Here is a 24,557-nt window from a genome sequence, read left to right as displayed (position 1 = left end):
TTTGGCTTCCCCATTGACTTTGCTTGTCAGAAGGTAGCAAAAGGTGATCTCATGACCCCAGGACATAGCAACTGTTATAAATATGAGCCGATTGCCAAGTGTCCAAATTTTGATCATGTGACTGTAGAGCTGCTGCAACAGTCAGAAGTGTGAAAAATAGTCATGTCACTTTTTTCAGTATTGTTGTACCTTCAAATGGTCACTAAATGAATGGTTGTAAATCAAGGACTACTGTATAGAAGAGGTCAACTGGTGGAGACTTGTTACATTGCTGGAAATGATTGCTTCCTTTATTTATCTGTAGGAAGGTGACCGGTTGAGTGATGAAGATTTATACAAATTCCTTGCAGATATGAAGAGGCCTTCTTCTGTTCTAAGGCGACTGAGACCTATCACAGGTATAGTGTACATATCACTGCTGAAAAACATTGAAGATCAGTTTTTGTTTTCTTAGGCAAATGGCTATTTTAATGTTTGATTATACTATAATTTGTCATTCAATAGCTCAGTTGAAGATTGATATTTCTCCAGCCCCAGAGAACCCACACTATTGTCTAACTCCAGAGCTGTTGCAAGTAAAACTTTACCCAGATAGTAGAGTTCGACCAACAAGAGAGATCTTGGAATTTCCTGCAAGAGATGTTTATATTCCAAATACAACTTACAGGTAATAAGAAAAAAAATATTTTAGCACATTCAGGTTTTGCAGCTTATCTTATATTCTGCTATTCTTCATGCAAACATAGTTAGCTGAGGCAAATTGTATATAGGTTGTGGAACATATTGAGGCAAATTACTTTTTCAATAATTGACTAAGTGTTGATATACTGTAGATGATAGCTTTTACATTCCTCATTGAACCTAAACCAGGATTGCCTTATGCAATTGTTTTTGAATCGTATCAGAGTCAATTTGAATCACTGGTTTTCAGTTTAGAGTATATTCAGAAGATCACTTATGACACCAAAAGATTAATTGACAGAATTTATTTATTTTTTGTGTTCATTTAATTTGAATAGTTAAAAATTGAGTTAAAAAAGTATCTTTCCTCTTTGGTCTTTACATTCCTAGATAAAACCTTGTTAATCTTGTTTTGTGTGGATTCTACCTATTTTTAGCTGTGTAATATTACCACTAGATTAAAATAAAAAGCATCAATGCTAAGGTAATATGTGTGGATAGAATGGAATATTTAAATTATACAATGCTCTGGTTATATTAAAGGTACTAAGATTGCTACATAATTTTGTGTGTTACTCCATGAAGATCTGGCTGGAGGAAATACCACAGTGGGAGAAATATATCCTGTATATATTTATATTTATATATAATTTTTATTAGAGTCTTAACTATTATTAATTTAATCTATATTTTAACTAAATTTTTTGGTTTTTTTAAAAAAAATGATGGATAATTGGGGTGAGTGTAGTAATATGCATGGAATGAATGACTGGGATGGGTGGGGTGGGTGGTACTATGGCATGAATGAGGGGAATGGGAATGGTATGAATGACATATTTGGCCCACCTGACGTAGGAGAGACAGGAGGGGAGGGGGCACCTATCTCAGGTGGCAGAGGGTCAGAATATCCCAGTCCTGCTGGGGAGAGGCAGATATGGCGGGAGCCACGGAGCTAGCCGTTCCAGGGGAAGGAGAGATCGCTGCTTAATAGAGATCCCTTGTTCCGGCTCCGTGAGCTCAACCTGCCTCCCAGCGCGTGGAACCAGCCCTGGAGATTAGGATTGCCCCCACCCTCCTTGCCTTTCGCAAACTCCTTAAAACCCACCTCTGCCGTCAGGCATGGGGGAATTGAGACATTTCCCCCCAGGCCTATATAGTTTTATGTATTTATTTATTAGATTTGTATGCCGCCCCTCTCCGCAGACTCGGGGCGGCTTTGGTATGCTTGTGTTGTATGTTCTTTTAAATAATGGGTTTTTAGATTTTAAATATTAGATTTGTTCTCTGTACATATTGTTTTATTATTGTTGTGAGCCTCCCCGAGTCTGCGGAGAGGGGCGGCATACAAATCTAATAAATAAATAAATAAAAAAAATAATAAATAAATTGTGTGCTCCTATTGTTAATTATACTATTTCAAGAATGTATGGCATTTTCATTTTAATCAAAAGTGAACTATGGTTGTGGAAGCACTATGCCAGTTATAATTGTCTGCTTACCACTGAGATGCAACTCTTTAATATATTTAATACCATAGCTGCCCCTTTTGCTGATGATGTGATATATGAAAATGATTCAATTTATTTAATATTCTGAATTAGATGGAATTGTATTTTCCCAAAATATATAGTGAATCAATTAAAGTTCCTGTGTATTCCATTTACATTTGTGTATACACCCATCACTGGATGAGCTGGCCCTCCAAATACCATGAAAAATGGATAATCTTATGATTATCTATGATAAGCCAATAGTGAAAATTAAAATGAGCAATTTGAGGGGTGGCTTATCTGCGGCTGGCACATTTTTTCATCGTACTTTAGTTTAAAAATTTAGGGTCAGCTTAACTGTGGATAGGCGTATATGCAAGCATATATAGTACAGTACTAGATAGATCTGGGAAAATGCAGACAAAACTCCAGATGGTGCAAAGCTATAATAAATTATCATCCGGGTTTTTGCTACCAACCTTGATAACTATAACTGTGCTTGTTCTTTTCAACTACAAATAATATGGACATTTATGATGGTTAATAACTTAATGCTACATTATGAAAGTGATACAACAGGTAAAGAGACATGCTGCCTGTCTCATAATGCTGAAACAGGGTCATTTAAACAAAGACAAGGAGCATTATTTTGCAAATAGAAGCTATTAGGATCTGCATGCTGGAATAGCTATTTTCTGTTTGGTAGATGTTTTGTCACTACTTGCTAGCACAACGTCCTGCAGCCTCACTTTCTGTTTTGGGGAGATAGGTGAGCTTTGTCATTTCTTTTCTTTGCTCCCACAGCAATCAACCAACTCCTTTGATATTAATCAATTTATATTCAAAAAATGTCAACTTGATCTTTCTTCTAAAAACTATGGGCCCGAAAATAATAATTTTCCTAATGGATTTTCTAGTTTATCTGAATTTGTTAAGCTCTTGGCTAATCAAATTTGTGCATTAGTATTTCCATTTTCAATGCACCCTTCCAGGCAAAGTTATCAGAGTTTGTTGCAGAAAACCCAGTTTCCAGAAGCAGACACAGATGGCTGATTCTGCTGGATTCATAAATTTCTTTATAAACATAGTAATATAATATATATGTATATTTGCAATAATCATTACCTGATTATTTCTTCAAGTAAACACCAGCAGGGAGTTAGTTTCTGCTTGTGTTTACATGAACATGGCTTTCCCAGTTCATGAATATCTTAAAAACAAGAACAATATCACATGCTTTGAGTAGTATGTCAAAATTAAATCTATGGTCTTCTCATTATACTAAGAACAACTTCACTGTGTGTGTGTGTGTTTGCACCAAATTTGTTTTGCCGTTGCCTTCTTCCTAGAGCTGAGAGATAATGAGTGGCTCAAGGTCACCCAGCTGGCTTTGTGCTTAAATCAAGACATTCTCCAATTGCTAGCTTGATGCTCTCACCACTACATCAAACTGTTTTTTTCTCTAGCTTAATGCCTTGACTATTATGAATGATAATATACAAATTATCAAAAAAATGCAATAGTTCTTCGAAAAGCATTTTGCTTGGGAAACTTGTGGAACAACCTTCTCTCAAACTTGAGAGTTCTTGGAGGGAGCAAGCCAAATTTCTAATTTCTGAAGGAGAAATTTAATCATCTTCAATGCCATATCAGGAAGAACGTTTGGGAGGTAATTTTATCTCTTACAACTATATATGTTTTAGGGATTAGGGAAGAGGGATAATAGTTGCAGTCAACCAACCATTAGGTGTAATAAATCAATGCGAGTAAAAGTCCTAGCAAGGACAGAAAGATACCGAATAATATATCTATAATCAAATCACGAAAACTTTATGCCAGATTTTTTTTTCTATTGAGGTTATAGTTTCCAACTGAATTATGTGTCACCTTTCAAAGAGAAGGCATAAACTACTACCAGCTAGTTCACATATTGTATTCATTTAGTTGCAGATTGAAACATTCTTCTCCTTTATATTTTCTAGATTGTTACATAGTAATAATATCTGTTTACTCAAATAAGATTCTTGGGAGCGGACTGTATAGGAAAATGTAATATGGATTTTCTTCAGTAGTTCCAGAATCTGAATTTAAGTATCTTTAGGCAGAATTGCTTTGTGTTGTTATTATTTGTTATTTTGCATTTATTTTAATAGATACTTTCTCCTTTGCCATGTAATCAAGGATACTAACTTTTTTTCAAAAAACATGAAAAACTAAAATAAAAATAATAAAATAGATAACTAATTTAATAGTTAAAAGTTTGGGGGAATTATAGGTGTTTTTGTAGATTTTATAAGTAGTAAAGAATAGAGCTCAGATGTAAATATTTAGGGAATGTGTTTTTACATAAACAGATTTTTGACTTGAGCAACATGTGTCATATAGGAAGCAGCGACCAGTTAGGTCCCACAGAGTTGGCCTTCTCCAGGTCCCGTCGACTAAACAATGCCGTCTTGCGGGACCCAGGGGAAGAGCCTTCTCAGTGGCGGCCCCGACGCTCTGGAACCAACTCCCCCCAGAGATCAGAGTTGCCCCCACCCTCCTTCCCTTTCGTAAGCTCCTTAAAACCCACCTCTGTCATCAGGCATGGGGGAATTGAGATATCCCTTCCTCCTAGGCTTATAAAATTTATGCATGGTATGTCTGTGTGTATGATTGCTTTCTTAAATAAGGTTTTTTTAAATTAACTTAAATATTAGATTTGTTCATATTGTTTCACTATTGTTGTTAGCCGCCCCAAGTCTACGGAGATGGGCGGCATACAAATCAAATCAAATCAAATCAAACCAAACCAAACCAAACCAAACCAAACCAAACCAACCAACCAACCAACCAACCAACCAACCAACCAACCAAACAAACACTTCAACATGAAGAAAAGGTCTCCGTTTTCAGGAGTTCATCTCAGCTTGCCAGCAGCAACAACAGTGTGGGCAATATCTTTAAGTGACCAATAGTACAGTGGTCCCCCGATCATTGCGATGGTTCCGTTCCAGGACCCCTCGCAATGATCGGTTTTTCGTGAAGTAGCGCTGCGGAAGTAAAAACACCATCTGCGCATGCGCAGATGGTGTTTTTACTTCCGCCGCAGCAGCGAGGAGCCGAAGATTGGGGTTTCCCCACCGCCCACGCAAACTCCTCGCTGCTGCTCGCCCGCCCTTCGCCCGCCCACGCCGTTCGCTCGCGCCGCTTCCCAGCTGAGTCCTGAAGCCAATTCGCTTCAGGACTCAGCTGGGAAGCGGCGCGATCGAACGGCAAGGGCGGGCGAGCGGCGCGCGCGCGCGGGCAGGCAGGCGGCGGACCAGCCGTTCGCTCACGCCGCTCACTCGCGCCGCTTCCCAGCTGAGTCCTGAAGCCAATTCGATGGTGTTTTTACTTCCGGGTTGAAAAATCGCCATATAGCCGTTTCGCAATGATCGGGATCTCAATACCCGGGGGATCACTGTATAACAGAACCTCTTTGTATTCATTGCTGCTTGTGCCTGCACAGTCTCTTAATAGGAATATTGTACTTCCAGATAGATAGCGTTAAAGAGAGAAAATTGCTACCATTTAATGACCATTCAGATTTTTACAGCCCAGATTTGCTAATCTTAAATACTGGAGATAGAGCAGGCAACAGCCATGTGAGAAGCAATGATAGAAAAGGCATAAGTTAATGTTTTTTAAAATGACTCTACTATCGAGAAATAACATTATGGGAAATGCAGTCCTAGGGCAGGTGGTCATTGTGAGGGACACACAAAAATTGATCCTGCAATAAACAATATCCATGCACAGGTAAGCAGCCAGATAATACAATCCACTTAATCTCCAATACTGTTCACCAGGATCAGGTGATGTTCTTTCGCTTTCATTTAACTGGTGATAATATTGAACACTCATACCATCCTGCAGATAAAGTCCCCCAATATCTGATATTTTAGGATACAACTTTTGAATCAGAATGCCTAATGCTAAGAGATGTTTCCTTGATTTAAAAGTACTGATTTCTAAATTTAAAAAAGTGTCACTTATTTTGATATAGGATTCTGCACTCTATGGGCATTTCATGTTGATTTTTAAAATGCTTCATTATAGATATAATATTTTAGTATCATATTGTGATATAATTACCACCAAAGTTAGTTATTATTGTAAACCGAAAGATGGTATCAATGAAATACAGCTCTATAGTCTTTTTATTGAACTATTAAAATGTTTCAAATGGGTACAACAGATTTTTAATTAGATAATACACAATCTTATAATGTAATTGCCCAGATACAATGCTAATAACTTAGCCTAAAAAAGAAAATTTACATTCAAAATGCATTTCTGTGAAGATCTGAACTGCAAGCATGAAACATATTTTGTATGCATGGTCTATTAACATACCATAGTTTTTCTTTTGGTAATGTGCATATTTAATCTATTATGTTGTTGGCATGTATTAGAAAAAAATATTTAGATGGGATGTATTGTATACATCTATCTGAAATCCCTCTGAAAGCCCTCTGATTAAAACAAAATTGCTGATGTAAATCTAAGGGTTGTTTTTCCACTTTAGCAAGTAATTTTCATGGTTTTATAAACCATTGTTTTCAAAATACATTGCAGTTGATTTGTTCATCAAAAACACCAATAATATTTTTTGCTTGATAGCTTTTTTTGCATGATTTAATGACTCAATTTCTCACAAAATTATTTACTTAATTTGTCATAGGCCCAGTGATGGGCTCCTACGGGAGCGGTCAGGAACGCATTTCCGGTAGCAAAATTTGGAGCTCCACCCCAGAGCACCCAATTTGCACTGAAAGATGTTGAAATAAAATGCATAAGCCATGCCCACGGTGTGGTAGTAAAAATTTTGGTAGCCCATCACTGCAGAGGTCTAAATGTTTAATACTACAGTGTTCCCTCGATTTTCACGGGTTCGAACTTCGCAAAAAGTCTATACCACGGTTTTTCAAAAAATTAATTAAAAAATACTTCACGGGTTTTTTCCCTATACCACGGTTTTTCCCGCCCGATGACGTCATATGTGATCGCCAAACTTTCATCTGCCTTTAATAAATATTTTTAAAATAAACTTTAATAAATAAACATGGTGAGTAATAATCTAAATGGTTGCTAAGGAAATGGGAAAATGCAATTTAGGGGTTTAAAGTGTTAAGGGAAGGTTTGTGATACTGTTCATAGCCAAAAATAATGTATTTACTTCCGCATCTCTACTTTGCGGAAATTCGACTTTTGCGGGCGGTCTCAGAACACATCCCCCGCGAAAATTGAGGGAACACTGTAATGTCAATTTGAATTATTTGATAGATTCATTAATAAGGTTATGCCTATGTTTATAGGAATATATAAATAACAACATCAAAACACTGTAATATAATGTCATAAGCATGATACTCTGATTCAAATTTTGTATACTTCCAGTGAAATATAATTGGATTTGTTCTCACATTTGGAAGGAACTTTAGAAATGCATACATTTTTTTTATTTTAACAGAAAGCCTGCTTATTTATTCCTTCATTCACTCCACTTACATACCACCAACTCATTTACAGATTTGTGGTGGTTTATCCAACAATCAACAAAAAAATCCATAAAGCAAGTTAAGCATTCTGTACTATAATGTAGTTATCTGTATTGTGATCTCAATAATTTATAATTTACAACTTTGAAATAAAAAGGAACTACTTAAAGTTACCTTCTTAGTCGAAGCCAATTTTAAGAAGCCACACAAAGGCATTTACATTATTAGGAAAGTGAGGATGAATATTAGGCACACAGTGACAGGCACAAAATTAGACAGCTATGTCCACCAGGGTGATATTTAGGATATTTATATGTAGAACATCACATTTCTCCCAGAGTGAACGTCAGAGCAATAATCCAGGATTCCCAAACAGTCTGTACATGAACCCAATATATGTAGACCAGGGGCGGATTCCTATTACCACTGATATTGGTGCTTTGTGTGTGCAGCTTCAGTTACCTTGCGTGCGTACTTGCATGTTCCAGTGTGGTTTTGCTTCTCCCCATGGACAGGAAGCAAAATCTCATTAGGGGACATACGTGTGTGCAAGATTTTGATGATTTTTTTGCTTTGGCGGATGCGCAGAAGCAAATAAATTGCCAAAATCTCTTGCACACGTGTCCCCTTGCAAGTCTTTGCTTCCTGTGCATGCATAGAAGCAGAACCAAGCTGGTATATGCACGCATGCAAGATAACTGAAGCTGCGCCCGCAGTGCAGCGATCGCTACCAATGCGGCATCCTTTACCGTAACACTAGCAACCCGCTACTGATGACACCACAGAGAGGGAGCACAAAGCTAGGAAAGGCTGCTATATGTAAGGGGAAAAAATGAATAAAGGGATTTATTTTGCAATGTTGTACAGTCCCAGCGGGGTGGAATCAATGGCCATGTTCCAGTTGAACATTTTGAACATGAGGCTCATTTGATTTATGTAATTCATTTCATAAGATCTTACTTGGATGAATGGTGGGGTATAGGCATATTATGAATAGAGCTGTATAGCTAGGAGCAACATAACTTGCATATTGCCCCTTAAATGACTTCTGCTTTTAGGTGTCTCCCTTGCACCCTGCTTAACAAGACCTGGAAAATCCGTGGTCTATATTCCATATATAGTCAACCCCAGTCACTGTAATCCTTTAATAGTTTCATTAAAAAAATAAGAGAAGAAAAGAGGTATGTTAAGCCTCTGCCAAACTTCACATTCCTATTTTCTTTTGTTAAAAATCTCCCTCTGTGGCTCCCAGATGCAAAAAAGATGCCCACATTTTGCTTTAGAGAACTGAAATAAAGCATTAAACTAAATAGAGGAGAAAAACAGCTTCCCCTATGCCTAAAGCATTAATATTGCTGTTGGCAAGTCCCTCCCCCACTTGTTTGAAAACACACTGCTTGATCTCTGCCAAAGAAGTGAATAGAGACCACTTCTATCCTTGGCAAAAATGAAAATAGTGATTCCTTGTCTGATTAGACATTTCTTGCAAGATAAAATCTTTTTCCCCCCTATCCCACACTTCACAGAAGTGAAGCAGTGGCGATTTCCCTTCCCTCTGTAAGCCAAAATCTTGTTCCAAGGAAGGTGTCCCTTCCTTTCTTGAGGTAGCATTGATACTAAGAAATATTCTACTAAACTGGCCCTCAAGGAAAATTATCCTTGTCTAACAGCAAAGCTCTGCTTGTATTTTGAGCATATGGAGCAGGACAAAGCACACTGAGATATAGATCCAAAGAAACACGATTATTATGGTTTGATTACATTCTTAATATGATTTTCTTTGTATACCAGAAAGGGCTGTCACTAGATTCTGACTGAAGTAGCTTGCAACTTCTTAGGTAAACTTTGATAACGTTCAGTCAAATGTTTCAAAATCTGTAGGATATATCATCAGTTTGGTTGACTTGAGAAGATAAGATTTTCCTTTCTGAGGCTTCCAATAAAGTCCTCGTTTCTTCCTCTCTAGTTTTCCTTTTGAGCTTGACCTGTATCTTCCATTCAGATTTGTTTCTTCACATACATTGTACCACCAGCCACCTGAAGGTGATAATAGAAATATCACTGAATTGATATACCAATATACAGTGATACCTCGTCTTACAAACGCCTCGTCATACAAACTTTTCAAGATACAAACCCGGGGTTTAAGATTTTTTTGCCTCTTCTTACAAACTATTTTCACCTTACAAACCCACTGCCGCTGCTGGGATGCTCCGCCTCCGGACTTCCGTTGCCAGTGAAGCACCCGTTTTTGCACTGCTGGGATTCCCCTGAAGCTCCCCTCCATGGGAAATCCCACCTCCGGATGTCCGTGTTTTTGTGATACTGCAGGGGGAATCCCAGCAGCACAAAAACGGGCGCTTCGCTGGCAACGGAAGTCCAGAGGTGGGTTTCCCAGCGAGGGGAGCCTCAGTGAAATCGCAGCATCGCAAAAACACAGAGGTCCGGAGGTGGGGTTTCAAGGACTTCAGTGTTTTTGCAATGCTGCGATTTCACTGATGCTCCCTTTGTTGGGAAACCCCACCTCTGAACTTCTGTTGCCAGCGAAGCACTCGTTTTTGCGATGATGGGATTGCCCTGCTGGGATTCCCCTGCAGCATCGCAAAAACAGGGAAGTCTGGAGGTGGGGTTTCCCATGGAGGGGAGCCTCAGGGGCATCCCAGCAGCGCAAAAACGGGCGCTTCGGCTGGCAAAAGGGGTGAATTTTGGGCTTGCACGCATTAATTGCTTTTCCATTGATTCCTATGGGAAACATTGTTTCATCTTACAAACTTTTCACCTTAAGAACCTCGTCCCGGAACCAATTAAGTTTGTAAGACAAGGTATCACTGTACAGTGATCCCCCGGGTATTGCGATCCCGATCATTGCGAAACGGCTATATGGCGATTTTTCAACCCGGAAGTCAAAACACCATCTGCGCATGCGCACCCTTTTTTTCTATGGCCACGCATGCGTAGATGGCGCTGGGCAGATCAGCTGCTGGGCGGCTTCCCTGGGTCTTCCCCCTCTTGCTGGTGGGAGGGCGAGCGGCGGGCATCAGCGAGGAGTTTCCCCACCGCCCACGCAAACTCCTCGCTGCTGCCGCGCCCGCCGCTTGTCTTGTCCGCCGCCTGCCTGCCCGCGCGCCCGCCGCTCACCCGCCCTTCGCCCGCCCACGCCGTTCGCTCGTGCCGCTTCCCAGCTGAGTCCTGAAGCGAATTGGCTTCAGGACTCAGCTGGGAAGCGGCGCGAGCGAGCGGCGCGAGCGAACGGCTTGTCCGCCACCTGCCTGCCCGCACGCCCGCCGCTCGCCCGCCCTTCGCCCGCCCACACCGTTTACTCGCGCCGCTTCCCAGCTGAGTCCTGAAGCGAATTGGCTTCAGGACTCAGCTGGGAAGCGGCGCGAGCGAACGGCGTGGGCGGGCGAAGGGCGGGCGAGCGGCAGCGAGGAGTTTGCGTGGGCGGTGGGGAAACCCCAATCTTCGGCTCCTCGCTGCTGCGGCGGAAGTAAAAACACCATCTGCGCATGCGCAGATGGTGTTTTTACTTCCGCAGCGCTACTTCGCGAAAAACCGATCATTGCGAGGGGTCCTGGAACGGAACCCTCGCAATGATCGGGGGACCACTGTATTAACCTCATATATTAACCATGGTTAGTAAATAAAATCTTTTAAGATAACTAGACGGTTGTTCTGTAGGTCTGGGATTCCCACAAATGTCCAGCTTTAATAGCAGTTTATTTAACGAGGGTGGGGATAAGTTGAGGGTTACAATTCTCATAGTCCCAAGCAGAGGTGTGCTCACCCCCGGACCTTTGAGTGCTAGCGGAGTCCAACGCAATTCTGCTACTGCACCTGTGCCGGTAGCAGAATTGTGCACGGAGACGTAAGTGCGCCCATGTTTCGGCATGGTTTTTTGCTTCTGCGCATACGTGGAAGCAAAAAACCACATAGAAACACGGACGCACCTGTTTCTCCGCACACAATTCTGCTACCAGCACAGGTGCAGTAGCAGAATTGCACTGGACTCCGCTAGCACTCAGAGCCATGGGGGCGGGCACACATCACCATTCCACCTTAGCAGCCCATCTCTGGCCCCAGCTAATATGGTCTTTGGTCATAGTGATGGCAATGATGACAGCAACTGTATTTTGAAGGAAACCTTTTCTAACCAGGTTATCTGGAGTCAATTGCATGTTCAGGAAAACTTTAGGATAATGTTCAGGAAAGCTTTCTGTGCTGATAGACAATGTAACATAATATAATTGGATATTATATTGGATATCAAATCTGTGGAAAGTTATGTGAAACAGGATATGAACGTGATGGCGAAACCATGGCATGGATGCCACAGGTGGCACGCGGAGCCATATCAGAAGGCATGCGAGATATTGCCCTATGTCAGCTCCAGTGCCCATGCGTGTCCTGGCCAGCTGATTTTTGGCCTTGGGAAAGGCCGTTTCACCCTCCCGACACTTCAGGGAAGTTTCCCTCAAGCCCTGGAGTGCAAAAAACCCCCACCCAATAGACAAACTGGAAGTTTGGAAAACACACTTCTGGTTTGTTGTTGTTCTCTCTCTCTCTCTCTTTTTTTTTGCACACTGGAGGGTTCAGGGAAGCCCCGGAGTGCAAAAAAACACCCAGCAGGCAAACTGGAAATGCATTTTCCAAACTTCTCGTTTGCCCATTGGGTTATTTTTTGCGCTCTGGGGCTTCAGGAAGCTTCCCTGAACCCTCTTGAGTGCATAAAACAGCACAATGGCCAACCGGAAGTGTGTTTTTGTGAACTTCTGGTTTGCCCATTTGGCCTTTTTTTGTGTCCCAGGCTTCAGTGAGGCCTGTGCATGCATGCATGGGGACGAATGTATGCATGCTCGGGGCAGCACGGATGTGTGTGCATGCGTAGGCGGAGGGGAGGATTGTGGGCATGTGCACGCACACACACCCTTTTGGCATACAAAGCAAAAAAGGTTCGCCATCACTAACATTGGATTTTCTATTATGTACTAGAATTTTACATGCAATCAACTTTTTTTAAAACTAAAGGGACATTTAATCCTCTTTCATCTAAACTCTTTGATTTTTCCCTTCATTTGCTTCTTGTCCCTTCCTTCCTTCCTTCCTTCCTTCCTTCCTTCCTTCCTTCCTTCCTTCCTTCCTTCCTCTCTCTCTTTTATAATACTATATTATTAATGTTTTATTCTCAGCATAGTACATTTATGAAAATCTTACTCTCTGCTACTTTTTTCCCAGATTATAAGAAAAGTTAAAACACTGGCATATACAGAAAATATCTACCTGAGTCACTTTCTGTACAGTTAAGTTTTCTTTCAGTGCTGTTGCTATGATCTTTAGTAGAAAATTTTATTTCTTTCTGTTCAGGTAGAGCATTTGGAATATTTCCAGTAATCCTAGAGAGAAAGAGTGCATAATCTGTGTCTGGACCTCCCATTTTGAATGTATACTCAATATAACGTTTGTTAGTTCTCCAATCTTCAAGCTCAATACGCAGAATGTAGTCAGCTTGATCTACAATGGAATAGATCTTTTGAAGGCCCAGCCAAAATTCTCCTGAAAATACAAGTGGACAAACAGAACAATTAAGGCAGATCCAAGAGGAAGATGCAAGCTTTAGTGCTTGATTTGAGAATTGGATGAAGTACACAGTCATCTTGAAACTTGGAAGTCCTTGAACTTTGTATCACTTTCAAAAAACTTATCCCTTTACAATATTCATCAATGAACAATAAAGCAGGAAACTAAAACTATGTATAGATAGAAAAAGATTTTGAAAAAGTCTGCACAGGAGGATAAAGAAGCATTCTTAAATAAAGTACTGTATTTTTTGAACTATAAGACACACCTAAATTTTGAAGACATCAACAACAAAAAAGGTTTCAGTGTATCCCATTTTTGGGCCTTTTGGGCGGTCCTTTTCCAGCTTTTTTTCTGCCCATTTTCAAGGTTTTTTCCAGCCCATTTTGGGGGGCTTTTTTGGCCTGTTCTTGAGGGTTTTTTTTCTGGATGATCTTGAGGCTTCTGGACTGTTTTTGAGGCTTTTTTCAGCCTGTTTGTTTAGGGAGGTGGGGTCTGAAAAAAGCATCAAAAGCACCCCCCAAAAAACCTTCAAAAATGGCCTGAAAGAAACCTTGAAAATGGCCTGAAAAAAACATTGAAAATGACCTGAAAGAAGCCTAAAAACAGGCTAGGAAAAAAGCCCCCCAAATGGTCCAAAAACCTCAAAATGGGGTGAAAAAGGCCTGAAAAGGGTGTGTGCGGAGCCCAATAAATGGCCAGTGGGTGAGCAGGGGTTTGCAATATTCGGTCTATAAGATGCACACACATTTTCATCCCCTTTTGGGATACAAAAAAGTGTGTCTTATAGTCCGAAAAATATAGTATATAAAAGTGAAATAAAGTATATATATAAAGTGAAGCAAGTGGTATATATAAATATATACACTGCTCAAAAAAATAAAGGGAACACTTAAACAACACAATATAACTCAAACTTATGTGAAATCAAACTGTCCACTTAGCAAGCAACACTGATTGACAATCAATTTCACATGCTGTTGTGCACATTCATTTTTGTACAAAACAAAGTATTCAATGAGAATATTTCATTCATTCGGATCTAGGATGTGTTATTTGAGTGTTCTCTTTATTTATTTTTTATCAGTATATTATAATCCTTGAGGGGAAAATACAGTGATACCTTGTCTTACGAATTTAATTGGTTCTGGGACGAGGTTCGTAAGGTAAAAAGTTTGTAAGATGAAACAGTGTTTCCCATCGGAATCAATGGAAAAGCGATTAATGCGTGCAAGCCCAAAACTCACCCCTTTTGCCAGCCGAAGCGCCCGTTTTTGCACTGCTGGGATTCCCCTGAGGCTCTCCTCCATGGGAAACCCCACCTCTGGACTTCCGTGTTTTTGCGATGCTGCAGGGGAATCCCAGCAGCACAAAAACGGGCGCTTCACTGGCAACAGAAGTCCGGAGGTGGGGCATCCCAGTGGCGGCGGCTTGGGTTCGTAAGGTGAAAATAGTTCAGAAGAAGAGGCAAAAAAATCTTAAACCCTGGGTTCGTATCTCGGAAAGTTCATATGATGAGGGGTTCATAAGACGAGGTATCACTGTACCTTTAAATGAATATTGGGTAGTTTCATTTACAACATTATGAAACACATAACTTTAGCATTTTAAGTGGACAGTATATAGCATAAACCTGAGATGTAAACCTCATTGAACAAGCATGTTTAAGAGAAACACAAAAACATTTCTTAACAAAACAAAGTTTTGAGAAGAATGAGTCTGCTACAGCAAGGACAACAATCTTGCAACTTAAAAAAACATATAAGGAATTTCACTGAAATTATCCTCCATTAATTTATTGTTCTTTTATGTTGCATACTGGCCATTAAGATTATAATGTATATGCCTTTAATCTTGCTCGTGTACATGTTGCAGATCTTTCTAATTTGAAATTTGTTTTTGATGAGCCAGCTTCCAGAATATTTTCACTTTTTTTGTTCTTTTTCCAGGGGGAATAAGTGTTAAATCCTAACATTCCATTTTTCTCACTGAAAATCTTAGACAGTAACTAAACAAATTGCATGGATTCCTCTTCCAAAAATATTTGTAGCGTGTACATTAATAGAATCCATTAAAATCTACATTTATGACTAACTAGATATGGACTTGTTAAAATCAAATCTATTTAAATGTGCTTGTAATAATTGATATGACTGCTGTCCTTTGCTTAGGAATTTAAATATACAAGATTGAAGGGAGGGAAAACAATTTTGAGACCAACCATTGAGACCAAATAAGGAATCACATTTACCACTGTCCAGGATTTTTATCTCCCTTTCAAAAACTATAGTCAACAAACCATACATGTTATTTTGACTAAACTGGAAAATGTATTTACCATCAAGATTACCAAACCCATCTATATAGCTCTCCCAAGTTTGGTTGAAATCTACTGATCCATCGGATCTCTTCTGAATAATTGTCCATGGGTTTTCTGTGGATGAAGATGATAAATTATTAATACAACCATTTGATTGTTTTAAATCATTTTTAGAGCTTGCAAAATATATATTATCTCTCTGTGTGAATGCTGTATATCAGATCGTATGGAGAAAACTGGGGCACAATTTAACAAAAAAAATTATTAGGTTGACTGACTTTGCATTTCGGCATGAACTTCAATCTATCCAATTTTGTTTTCTATTCAGAGATAATTATAATATGTGTTTGCCTAACCGAATTAAACAGTCACTTAATGATTTACATATTTTCTAAAATAACCAACCAATTGTAGTTAAAAATCTAAATACTTCATTGATAACTCATTATTTGATTAAAATTACATTCTCAGCAAATAGGAGTAGTGACAGCAAGTTTGTTTAATAAAGAAATATATGAGGAAGTCAGCATTTTGCAGAAGGTAAGAATTAGTTTTAAAAAAGAAGACTGCTAATGTAACAAGCCATACCTCCTTTCATTTCACAATATACATTAAATGCTTTGGATCCATTGGGCTTAATAGAATAAATGCCATTAGATCTTTCTCCTGTGTTGTAAATCCAAGTACAATCAGTAGCATTACCTAAAAGAGGCAGAAATTTAGGGAAGTAAATATTTAGGTATGTCGATATATTCAATTTTTCAGAATATATATAATTTTTTTAGCAGACATTTAAACAAAATTTGAATCTATTTAAGGTTTTTTTAAATTTGGAAATTAATATAGACTTATGAAAATGACATTCACATATACTCTTGAGATTAGAAATTTCAAAGGTGGAAGTGATGGAGGGAATATTGTATCCATTATTTTTAACATTGGGTCCAGTTAATTAGTTCTTTATTAAGGTCACTGACTAAAATTCTGCAAATTAACAAAAAATAAATAAACATTTTTTTTCCAGTTAACAAAATCCAAGCACAAAATTTTTCCAAGGTCATCAAGGTAATCAACATGTGTTTAGTTTTAAATACCGTAGTATAAAAATTTGCTACATTTAATAAAACTGAATCATACTGTTCTGACAGAATTACCTGTATCTAAAATAAATCAGGATTATCTGGGTTCTTTGTCAGACAAGGGAAACTCGAAAAATCAGAGTATCATGCAAAAGTTCACTTATTTCAGTAACACAACTTAAAAGATGAAATGTAATATATGGAGAAAGACTCATATGCAAGGCAAGGTAGTTCAAGCGGTGATTTGTCATAATTCACGATTACTTCTCATGGAGTGAGTGGCATATAAATGAATGAATGAATGAATGAATGAGATGATTACGAAATCAGCTCATGAAAAACGCAAACCCTTCATCTCAGAAAATTAGAATGTTATATGCGATCAATAAAACAAGGTTTGTTTGTTTGCTTGTTTGATTGATTTCTATGCCGCCTTTCTCCTGGGACTCAGGGCAGTTCACAGCATGTAGAAATCTAAATAACATTACATATTAAAATCCCCATAATTAAAAGTTAACAACACATTCATCCATTATCCATCACACATTCATTCATTGGGTGGGGCAAGGTGTTAAAATAGAACAATAGCGGACCTCTGAAAAGTATAAGCATGCATATGTACTTAGTACTTGGTTTGGGCCTCTTTTGCAGCAATTACTGCCTCAATGTGGCCTGGCATGGAAGCCTGTATTCCTATCAGTCTTTGGCCCTGGAAGACCAGGATGCTTCAATAGTGGCCTTCAGCTCTTTTGCATTGTTCCGTCTCCTGTCTCTCATCTTTCTCTTAGCAATGCCCTAGATTCTTTATGGTGCTGGAGAAAATTGTTGAAAATGCCTCTTTGTAAGATCAAATAATTCAGTTCAAGATGATGTGAAACCAGATTGCTTTCTGGAAGCCCTAAAAGAGCTAAACCTTCAGTATTTTGGTCACATAATATGAAGATAAAGAGTCATTGAAATCTAGATTACTCGTAAAAATCAAAGGCATTTGAAAGGGAACCAGAGAGAAGATAATGTGCCACTGTAACAGAAGTACGAGCTTTTTAAAAAATCTGAAGAAGCCATTACTGGCTGACAAAATAATGTTCATCGTCATGAATAGAAAACAATACACCATTCAGGATTTTAAAGATCTATTTTCTAGAATAGAAAATAGCTAGAAGCTAGTATCGCTGTTTCATTAAGAGAATCATGGAAGATTGAATGAATGCCTTATTTTGGAGGAAAGGACTAACAAGAACCCTTAATTTTATTTTAGGAGATTTTAGGTAAGAGACAACATTTTATTTTATATCTCACCTTTATTCTTAAATAAAATGATTTTTAGTGTTGTTGGAAGAATAATAAGCATAATAAAATATGTTTCTTACCTTCATACTATTGCTATCAAAGCATGCACCAGAACAGTATTTTAAAATAGTGCTGTATTCCAAACGCTAGAATTACTTTTAAAAATATCCATAAGCAGATCTACCTCTAGAATTGCTATTTTTAGCCTTTTTTTTCAGTTTAGGATGTCTGTCATCTTCCTTCGCAGAAAATAATGGTGAGTCCTCTTGAAAATTGGGACTGTTCATCTGAAAATAGAAAGAAATTACTTCTACATCTGTACTTCATTTGGTAAAACAGGTTACCTGTCCACCGAACAGTTTGAAGTTCAAATTATGAATGCACCAGGGTTGGACTAGGAGGAGCGGATAAATCTTCGTAGGCCAAGAAAAAATTGGGGGACAAAAATGCTTGAATATGTCTGTTCTGACCACCTATGTTACATATAGTAATTGTGATATAAAACTATGAAGCTACGTGCTTGAATGATGAAAGCTATGTCTTCTTCCAAGGAAAACTTACCAGAAAGAAAAAAAACACCATGGAAAAAAATTATCTTTGACTGGAGACAGCAGTATCAACCATATCATGTGAAGAAGTTAAACACAATCATTTTAGGGCAAAAACTAACCTTGCTACCATCTATAGTAGTTGTTCAAATATTTGCAGCCCAAATCTGGCAAATTAAGACAAGTTCTTTCAACCAATACAATGAGCAGTAAATTCTTTCAATTAGAAAACACTAGACTTTTTTTCAAGAGCTGCATGGATGGTATACACATGCTAATCCATAAACCATAATTTACCTAGACAGTGACTGAATTTACATAATTTGTTGATCAAACAAACCAAATTATAACTTGCATGATGTATGAGCCCAGTCATTGAATCCTCTTGTGTTACACACAAAATGAAATCTGCAATGCTAAACATACCTTCTGATGAAACTCATTTGAACACAATAAGACTTAAACATGCATAAGAATCTTTTGCATTCTCACATTAAATATGGCTAATTCAAATACAGTTAGACCTTGGCTCCCTAAATAGTTGTACTTTGGAGGTTTTTTGGCTGATCTAAAGTTAATGTATAAAAACTTTCTGGAAGCTAGAGTTTTCTTTCCTTCTTATATGTCATCTAACCCATTGAAATTGCCTCTAGATTAGAGATGACCATTAATATTCAACAATTTTACCTTTTCCTCCAGGTCCTGTATTTGCTCTTGCTGTTTTGTGAGCTGAGCATGTTGCAGTTGAACAATTTTGAGAAGGTGTTTGAGGTGGCCATCTTGCTGTTCAACAAAATTCTATATGGAAAGCAAAAACAATGTCTTAAACCTAAAGGATCATAATCTGAAGCATAAAATGTCTTCATATTACTTTTTGCAGTAATGTATGCAGCAGAGATGTTACACAAGAGCTTAGCCAGATATTACCTAGTGGTTTTTTTTGCCAAATCAGAAGTGCTTCTCCAAGATTGCCTTATGTTTTAATAAATGTTTGGCAATCCCAATCCATTCAGAAATCCTTATACCAGATCTCAAAAATCCATTAAATATATCCATCATTGGGTCCATGTTTAAAAATGCACATTGGACTTCCATTTCTCCAATTACGTTGTACGCCGCCCTGAGTTGGTGGAGAAGGGCGGCATAGAAGTCTAATTAAATAATACATAAACAAACAAACAAATAGGTTTTCTGCTGCCCATCTTTCCACTCATTTCTACCAAAATCACTGTACTTTTTCCACATAATGGATGAATAGTTACTAGACTTGTTTATACTTGTAATGAAGAATGAAACCCACTTCCTTATATATTTCCCTTTTCATTATTGATTTTGTTTCATTTCCTTCTCTTTCGTTCTCTTTTTTCCTGCAAATATTTCCCCCCCAATTCAATTTGTATTGATTATTACTGTTGTTGTTGTTGTTATTATTATTATTATTATTATTATTATTATTATTATTATTATTTATTAGATTTGTATGCCACCCCTCTCCGCAGACTCGGGGCGGCTCACAGCAGTAATAAAACAATATACAGTAATAAATCTAATATTAAAATTCTAAAATAACAACTCTAATATTAAAATTCTAAAATAACAACTCTAATATTAAAAGTCTAAAAACCCATTATTTAAAAAGCATACACACAAACATACCATACATAAAACTACATAGGCAAGGGGAGATATCTCAGTTCCCCCATGCCTGACGGCAGAGTTGGGTTTTAAGGAGTTTATGAAAGGCAAACCTGTATTGCCTTGCTTCCTGTATTGTCTAATAATTCATAGAGAGTTTCTTCTTGAAATTTTTTCTTCCTTGTTTTTTTTCTCTTTTTTTCTTGCCAGAAAGAGCAGTCAGGGTTGACTTCCTCTAGGACTGACCAGTTTGATCGCCTTGCAGTCCAAGGCACATAGTTCAAAGGCCTCAATTTTTGGTGCTCAACCTTCCTTATGGTCCAACTTTCACAGCCATACATTGCAACAGGGGAAACCATAGCCTTGACTATATGCACTTTTGTTGGCAGTGATGTCTCTGCTTTTTAGTATGCTATCTAGATTTGTCATAGCTTTCATCCCCAGGAGCAAGCGCCTTTAATTTCTTGGTTGCAGACCCCATCTGCGGTGATCTTGGAGCCCAGGAAAATAAAATCTGTCACTACCTTGATTTCTTCCCCATCTATTTGGCAGGAATTGAGAGGGACAGAGATCTTAGGTTTTTAATGTTGAGTTTCAAGCCAACTTTTGCACTTTCCTCACCTGCAGCTTTAGTTCCTCTTCATTTTTTGCCATTAGAGTGGTAATATCTTCATATTGGAGGTTGTTGATATTTCTCCCGGCAATCTTAATTCTAATTTTTGAGTCATCTAGCCCGCCTTTCTCATGATGTGCTCTGTGTATAGATTAAATAGGCAGGGCGACAGTATACACCCTTGTCGGACTCCTTTCCCAATTTTGAATCAATCAGTGGTTCCGTGTACAGTTCTCACTGTTGTTTGTTGACCCGCATATAGGTTTATCCTATAGATAACCATGTATATAAATATCATTTTGATTTGAAGACTCTGATGATAAAGAAATCGTTGGATTGCCAGAAATGGATAAATTGTTCTGCTTCATTTTTCTTTCCTTGGTCATTCACTCCAATTATATTTTTTCTCCTTAGTATTTCCAACTTTGGCACTCAAGTCTCCAGCCTGTTGCTTAAATATTCTATTCTTTTTAATTTCAACACAAAATCTATCAGCCTCCCCTTCTTCTGCTTCAATGGTTGGTGACTGAATTTGATAAGCATATTAAAAAGTTGTCCACAAAATCCAGAAGCATTGTTTTTATGTATTTATATGTCCAGTTTTCAGCAACTTTTTCACATTTCAGAGCAGTAAACAGTATGATATGGGAATTGAAACTACAGTTTTAGTCTATTTCAGCTGATGGCTAAGATATCAGTACATGTACCGTGATTATGCTGTATCACAAAAATGTATTCTTGATGCTTGCTGTAGAGTTAAGCAAATGTTATCTTTCAAATTTTATTAACCAACTGCAGTATATAAAATCAGATTGACAACTTTAAGATGCAATTATTATGCCTGGAATAGAGCTATAGGTTTGTAAAATTGAAGGAATGTCAATTTCTTCTTTATGAACTATACAAATGGATTATTGAAAAAGCATATAGCTATTAATATTATAGGGCAGTGATGGCAAACCTTTTTTTTTCCTTTGGTGCCAAAAGAGTGTGTGTGTGCACTATCGTGCATGTGTGAGTGTCCACACCCATAATTCAATGTCTGGGGAGGCGGAAACCGCTTCCCACACCCCCAGAGGCCCTCTGAAGGCTGGAAATGGCCTATTTCCCAACTTGATGGGCCCAGTAGGCTTCCCTGGAGCTGGGGGAGGGTAAAAACACCCTCCCCTATCCCCCCGGAGGCACTCTGGAAGCCAAAATGCCCTCCCAGAGCCTCTGTGTGAGCCAAAAATCAGCTGGCCAGCACACACATGCACGTTTGAGCTCAGCTAGGGCAACAGCTTGCGTGCCAGCAGATATGGCTCCGCGTGCCACCTGTGCCACCTGTGCCATATGTTCGCCATCACTGTTATAGGGTGAAGGAAAAGGCAGTTTGCTAACTTTACTATTCAGTTTCTTTTTGGCATAAAACTATCACTTGTTAATTACTTCTTTTACTCTAAATATTCACAATTAAGCCAAACTGTGAAAATAAAAATAGTAACCTGTACATATGTTAATAAGGAAAACTATCCGAGCAAATTTATTTCAAGAAACAGTCATTATTTTATTGATTATTTTAAAGACTTTTTACATGCTACACATTTCCTTAATGGCTATGGGTAGCATTCAAAGCACAATTAAGCAGCATTAAGCAGTCTTCGGAGAGGGGCGGCATACAAATCTAATAAATTATTATATTATATTATATTATATTATATTATATTATATTATATTATATTATATTATATTATATTATATTATATTATATTATATTATATTATATTATATTATATTAAGAAAAAAGCTGGTTTTAGTAAAAGGGCGAAAGATTTATACGATCTGAAGAGAAACCAGAAAAAAGCTGGTTTCATTCCTTAAAATGCAGCACTGTTAGTCCAGCAGCAACAGGAATGACTAAATCTTTTTGAGTTATTGCACAGAATACAATTTACTTTGGCAACACTCAGTATGTTTCATTTCTACTTACTTTAAGTGAGGCAATTTCTCTTGGCTCATGGATATCAAGCTGGGTCTGTACGAGTTCAATTATTTTTCCTTCAAGTTCCCCAACTTTATTCTTCAGTTGAATCTTCTCGATGGAAAGGACGTCTAATTTGGAATTAAGCTGCAAAGATACATTTCTCATCGCTTCCTCCGTTGCTTGCAATGTACTTGTGGCTTTTTTCAACCGCTGCTCTTCTTCTTTCATTTCATTGGTTTGTTGGAAGATCTCGGAGAAAGATTGGTCGAAAATGTTAAGCCTTTGAAAGATGTCGTCCATTTGGGTTTTGGTTTTGATCACAAAGTCTTGGAGGCCACGCCCAAGCTGGAGTAGTCCAGTGGCTAGCAAATGCACATCATCAGACATAGCAAACCTTGACTTGGGCTCAGGAGTTGCTGATTCCAGATGATCGTCTAGTCTACCTGAAATTACTAGAGAAATCATAAAGACCAATACTAGAATAATTTTCATGTTCTTTCTGCTTGTTCTAGTTCAGAAAGAAATATCTCCCTTTGCTGTTTGTCTTTGTCTGGGAGAGTTCTAGTATGCCTATAAATACATATAGCATGTTCAGTTCTAAAAAAAAAAAATCAAGTTGAGGTAGTTGATAATTAAACCTGAACGAATGTAACCTGTGTCCTGTTTAGACTCTTTGAGCCCATCTGATGTACATTTCCTGATAGCAAATGTTATGCTAAGTGTAAATAAGGCTTACCTTTAAAGATGACTTGGAACGTTCAATTGATATCGAACTTGGCAACTTGAGTGTGGCTGTCAGTTTACATGGCACACATATTATGCCAGCTGTGCTATTTTAACTTTGAAAGCTTTGAGCAATTTGGAATGAAGTACAGGAGCAGCGATCCACATCTTTGGGATATATACTGGTAATTAGTGAGACTCCTCAAACCCTATTTTTGCTTCAAATATGGATATAATTATCTTGACTGGACCTGGTCATCTATTATTCAGCAAATGAGAGTTAATAAAACTACCCTGTTTCCCTGAAAATAAGACAGCGTCTTATATTAATTTTTGCTCCCAAAGATGTGCTACGTTTTATTTTCAGGGGATGTCTTATTTTTTTTTTCAGTGAAGAAGAATTAAGTCTTCCACTAAACAATTAATTTATAATAAGCTTTAAGTATGGTAAATTGGGACTCTTATGTCTATCAATCAAAAATTTAATAAATAGAAGCAATATATATCAAGCACTATCAATGCCGCCAATTACTAGTCTAGCTTATAATTATTAAATTGTAAAATATATACAGTAAAATTATTCTGACAGATTATATAGATTCCTATGCCTATGGTTATTTGGAACAGGATATTAGAGGGAACACTGCCCCCTACCATATTTAAAACTACAGTTTATGTCCCCAATGTTTTACTTTTGGGGGATGCCTTGTATTAGACAATTCTACGAAACCTCTCCTGTGTCTTATTTTCAGGGGTGTCTTATTTTTGGGGAAACAGGGTATATGTTAAAAACAGGGTTATTTTAAAAACAAAACAGTGAGATCTGGCTTTTGTTAATGTTACATGAGAAGTGTGTACTTCAAACAGCAACAGAATTGGCAATTTTTTCAAGAAAGATGGAAACATCACAAGGAGGTTTTTTTTAAAAAAATACTAATTTTCCTATCTGATTTGAAATTCTAGGACAGTGATGGCGGATCTTTTTTGGTTCACGTGCCAAATTGGGGGGGGGGCGCTCAGGGAGGCACGCACATGCTGCCCACACCCATAATTCTACAGGCCTCCCCATGCATGAGCGCATGATGCCCTCCACTCCTGGTACGCTATCACATGCTTGTT

The 24,557-nt window shown here is 38.1% G+C and overlaps 2 protein-coding genes across 5 annotated transcripts in view; one reads left to right on the top strand and one right to left on the bottom strand.

The window, feature by feature from the left end:
* Nucleotides 1-24,557, top strand: part of DOCK7 (dedicator of cytokinesis 7) — a 170,803-nt gene that overhangs the window by 62,407 nt on the left and 83,839 nt on the right. For all 4 annotated transcript variants that reach the window (XM_070746052.1, XM_070746051.1, XM_070746050.1 and 1 more), the window contains exons 13-14: nt 305-398; nt 505-667. In XM_070746052.1, coding sequence (XP_070602153.1) covers nt 305-398; nt 505-667 — 257 coding nt within the window. The remainder of the gene's footprint in view (nt 1-304; nt 399-504; nt 668-24,557) is intronic.
* ANGPTL3 (angiopoietin like 3) lies at nt 8,909-23,268 on the bottom strand. Its single transcript, XM_070746053.1, has 7 exons — nt 22,722-23,268; nt 19,192-19,302; nt 18,141-18,243; nt 16,176-16,289; nt 15,606-15,701; nt 12,971-13,243; nt 8,909-9,730 (listed from the first exon to the last, which is right to left on the bottom strand). The coding sequence occupies exons 1-7, from the start codon at nt 23,205-23,207 to the stop codon at nt 9,549-9,551; spliced, it is 1,365 nt and encodes a 454-aa protein (XP_070602154.1). The 5' UTR covers nt 23,208-23,268; the 3' UTR covers nt 8,909-9,548.

This window comes from Erythrolamprus reginae, chromosome 3, assembly GCF_031021105.1.
Source record: "Erythrolamprus reginae isolate rEryReg1 chromosome 3, rEryReg1.hap1, whole genome shotgun sequence".
Lineage (NCBI taxonomy): Eukaryota > Metazoa > Chordata > Lepidosauria > Squamata > Dipsadidae > Erythrolamprus > Erythrolamprus reginae.
The sequence above is the reverse complement of the archived record's forward strand: the minus strand, read 5'-3'. Positions and strand labels throughout refer to the sequence as shown.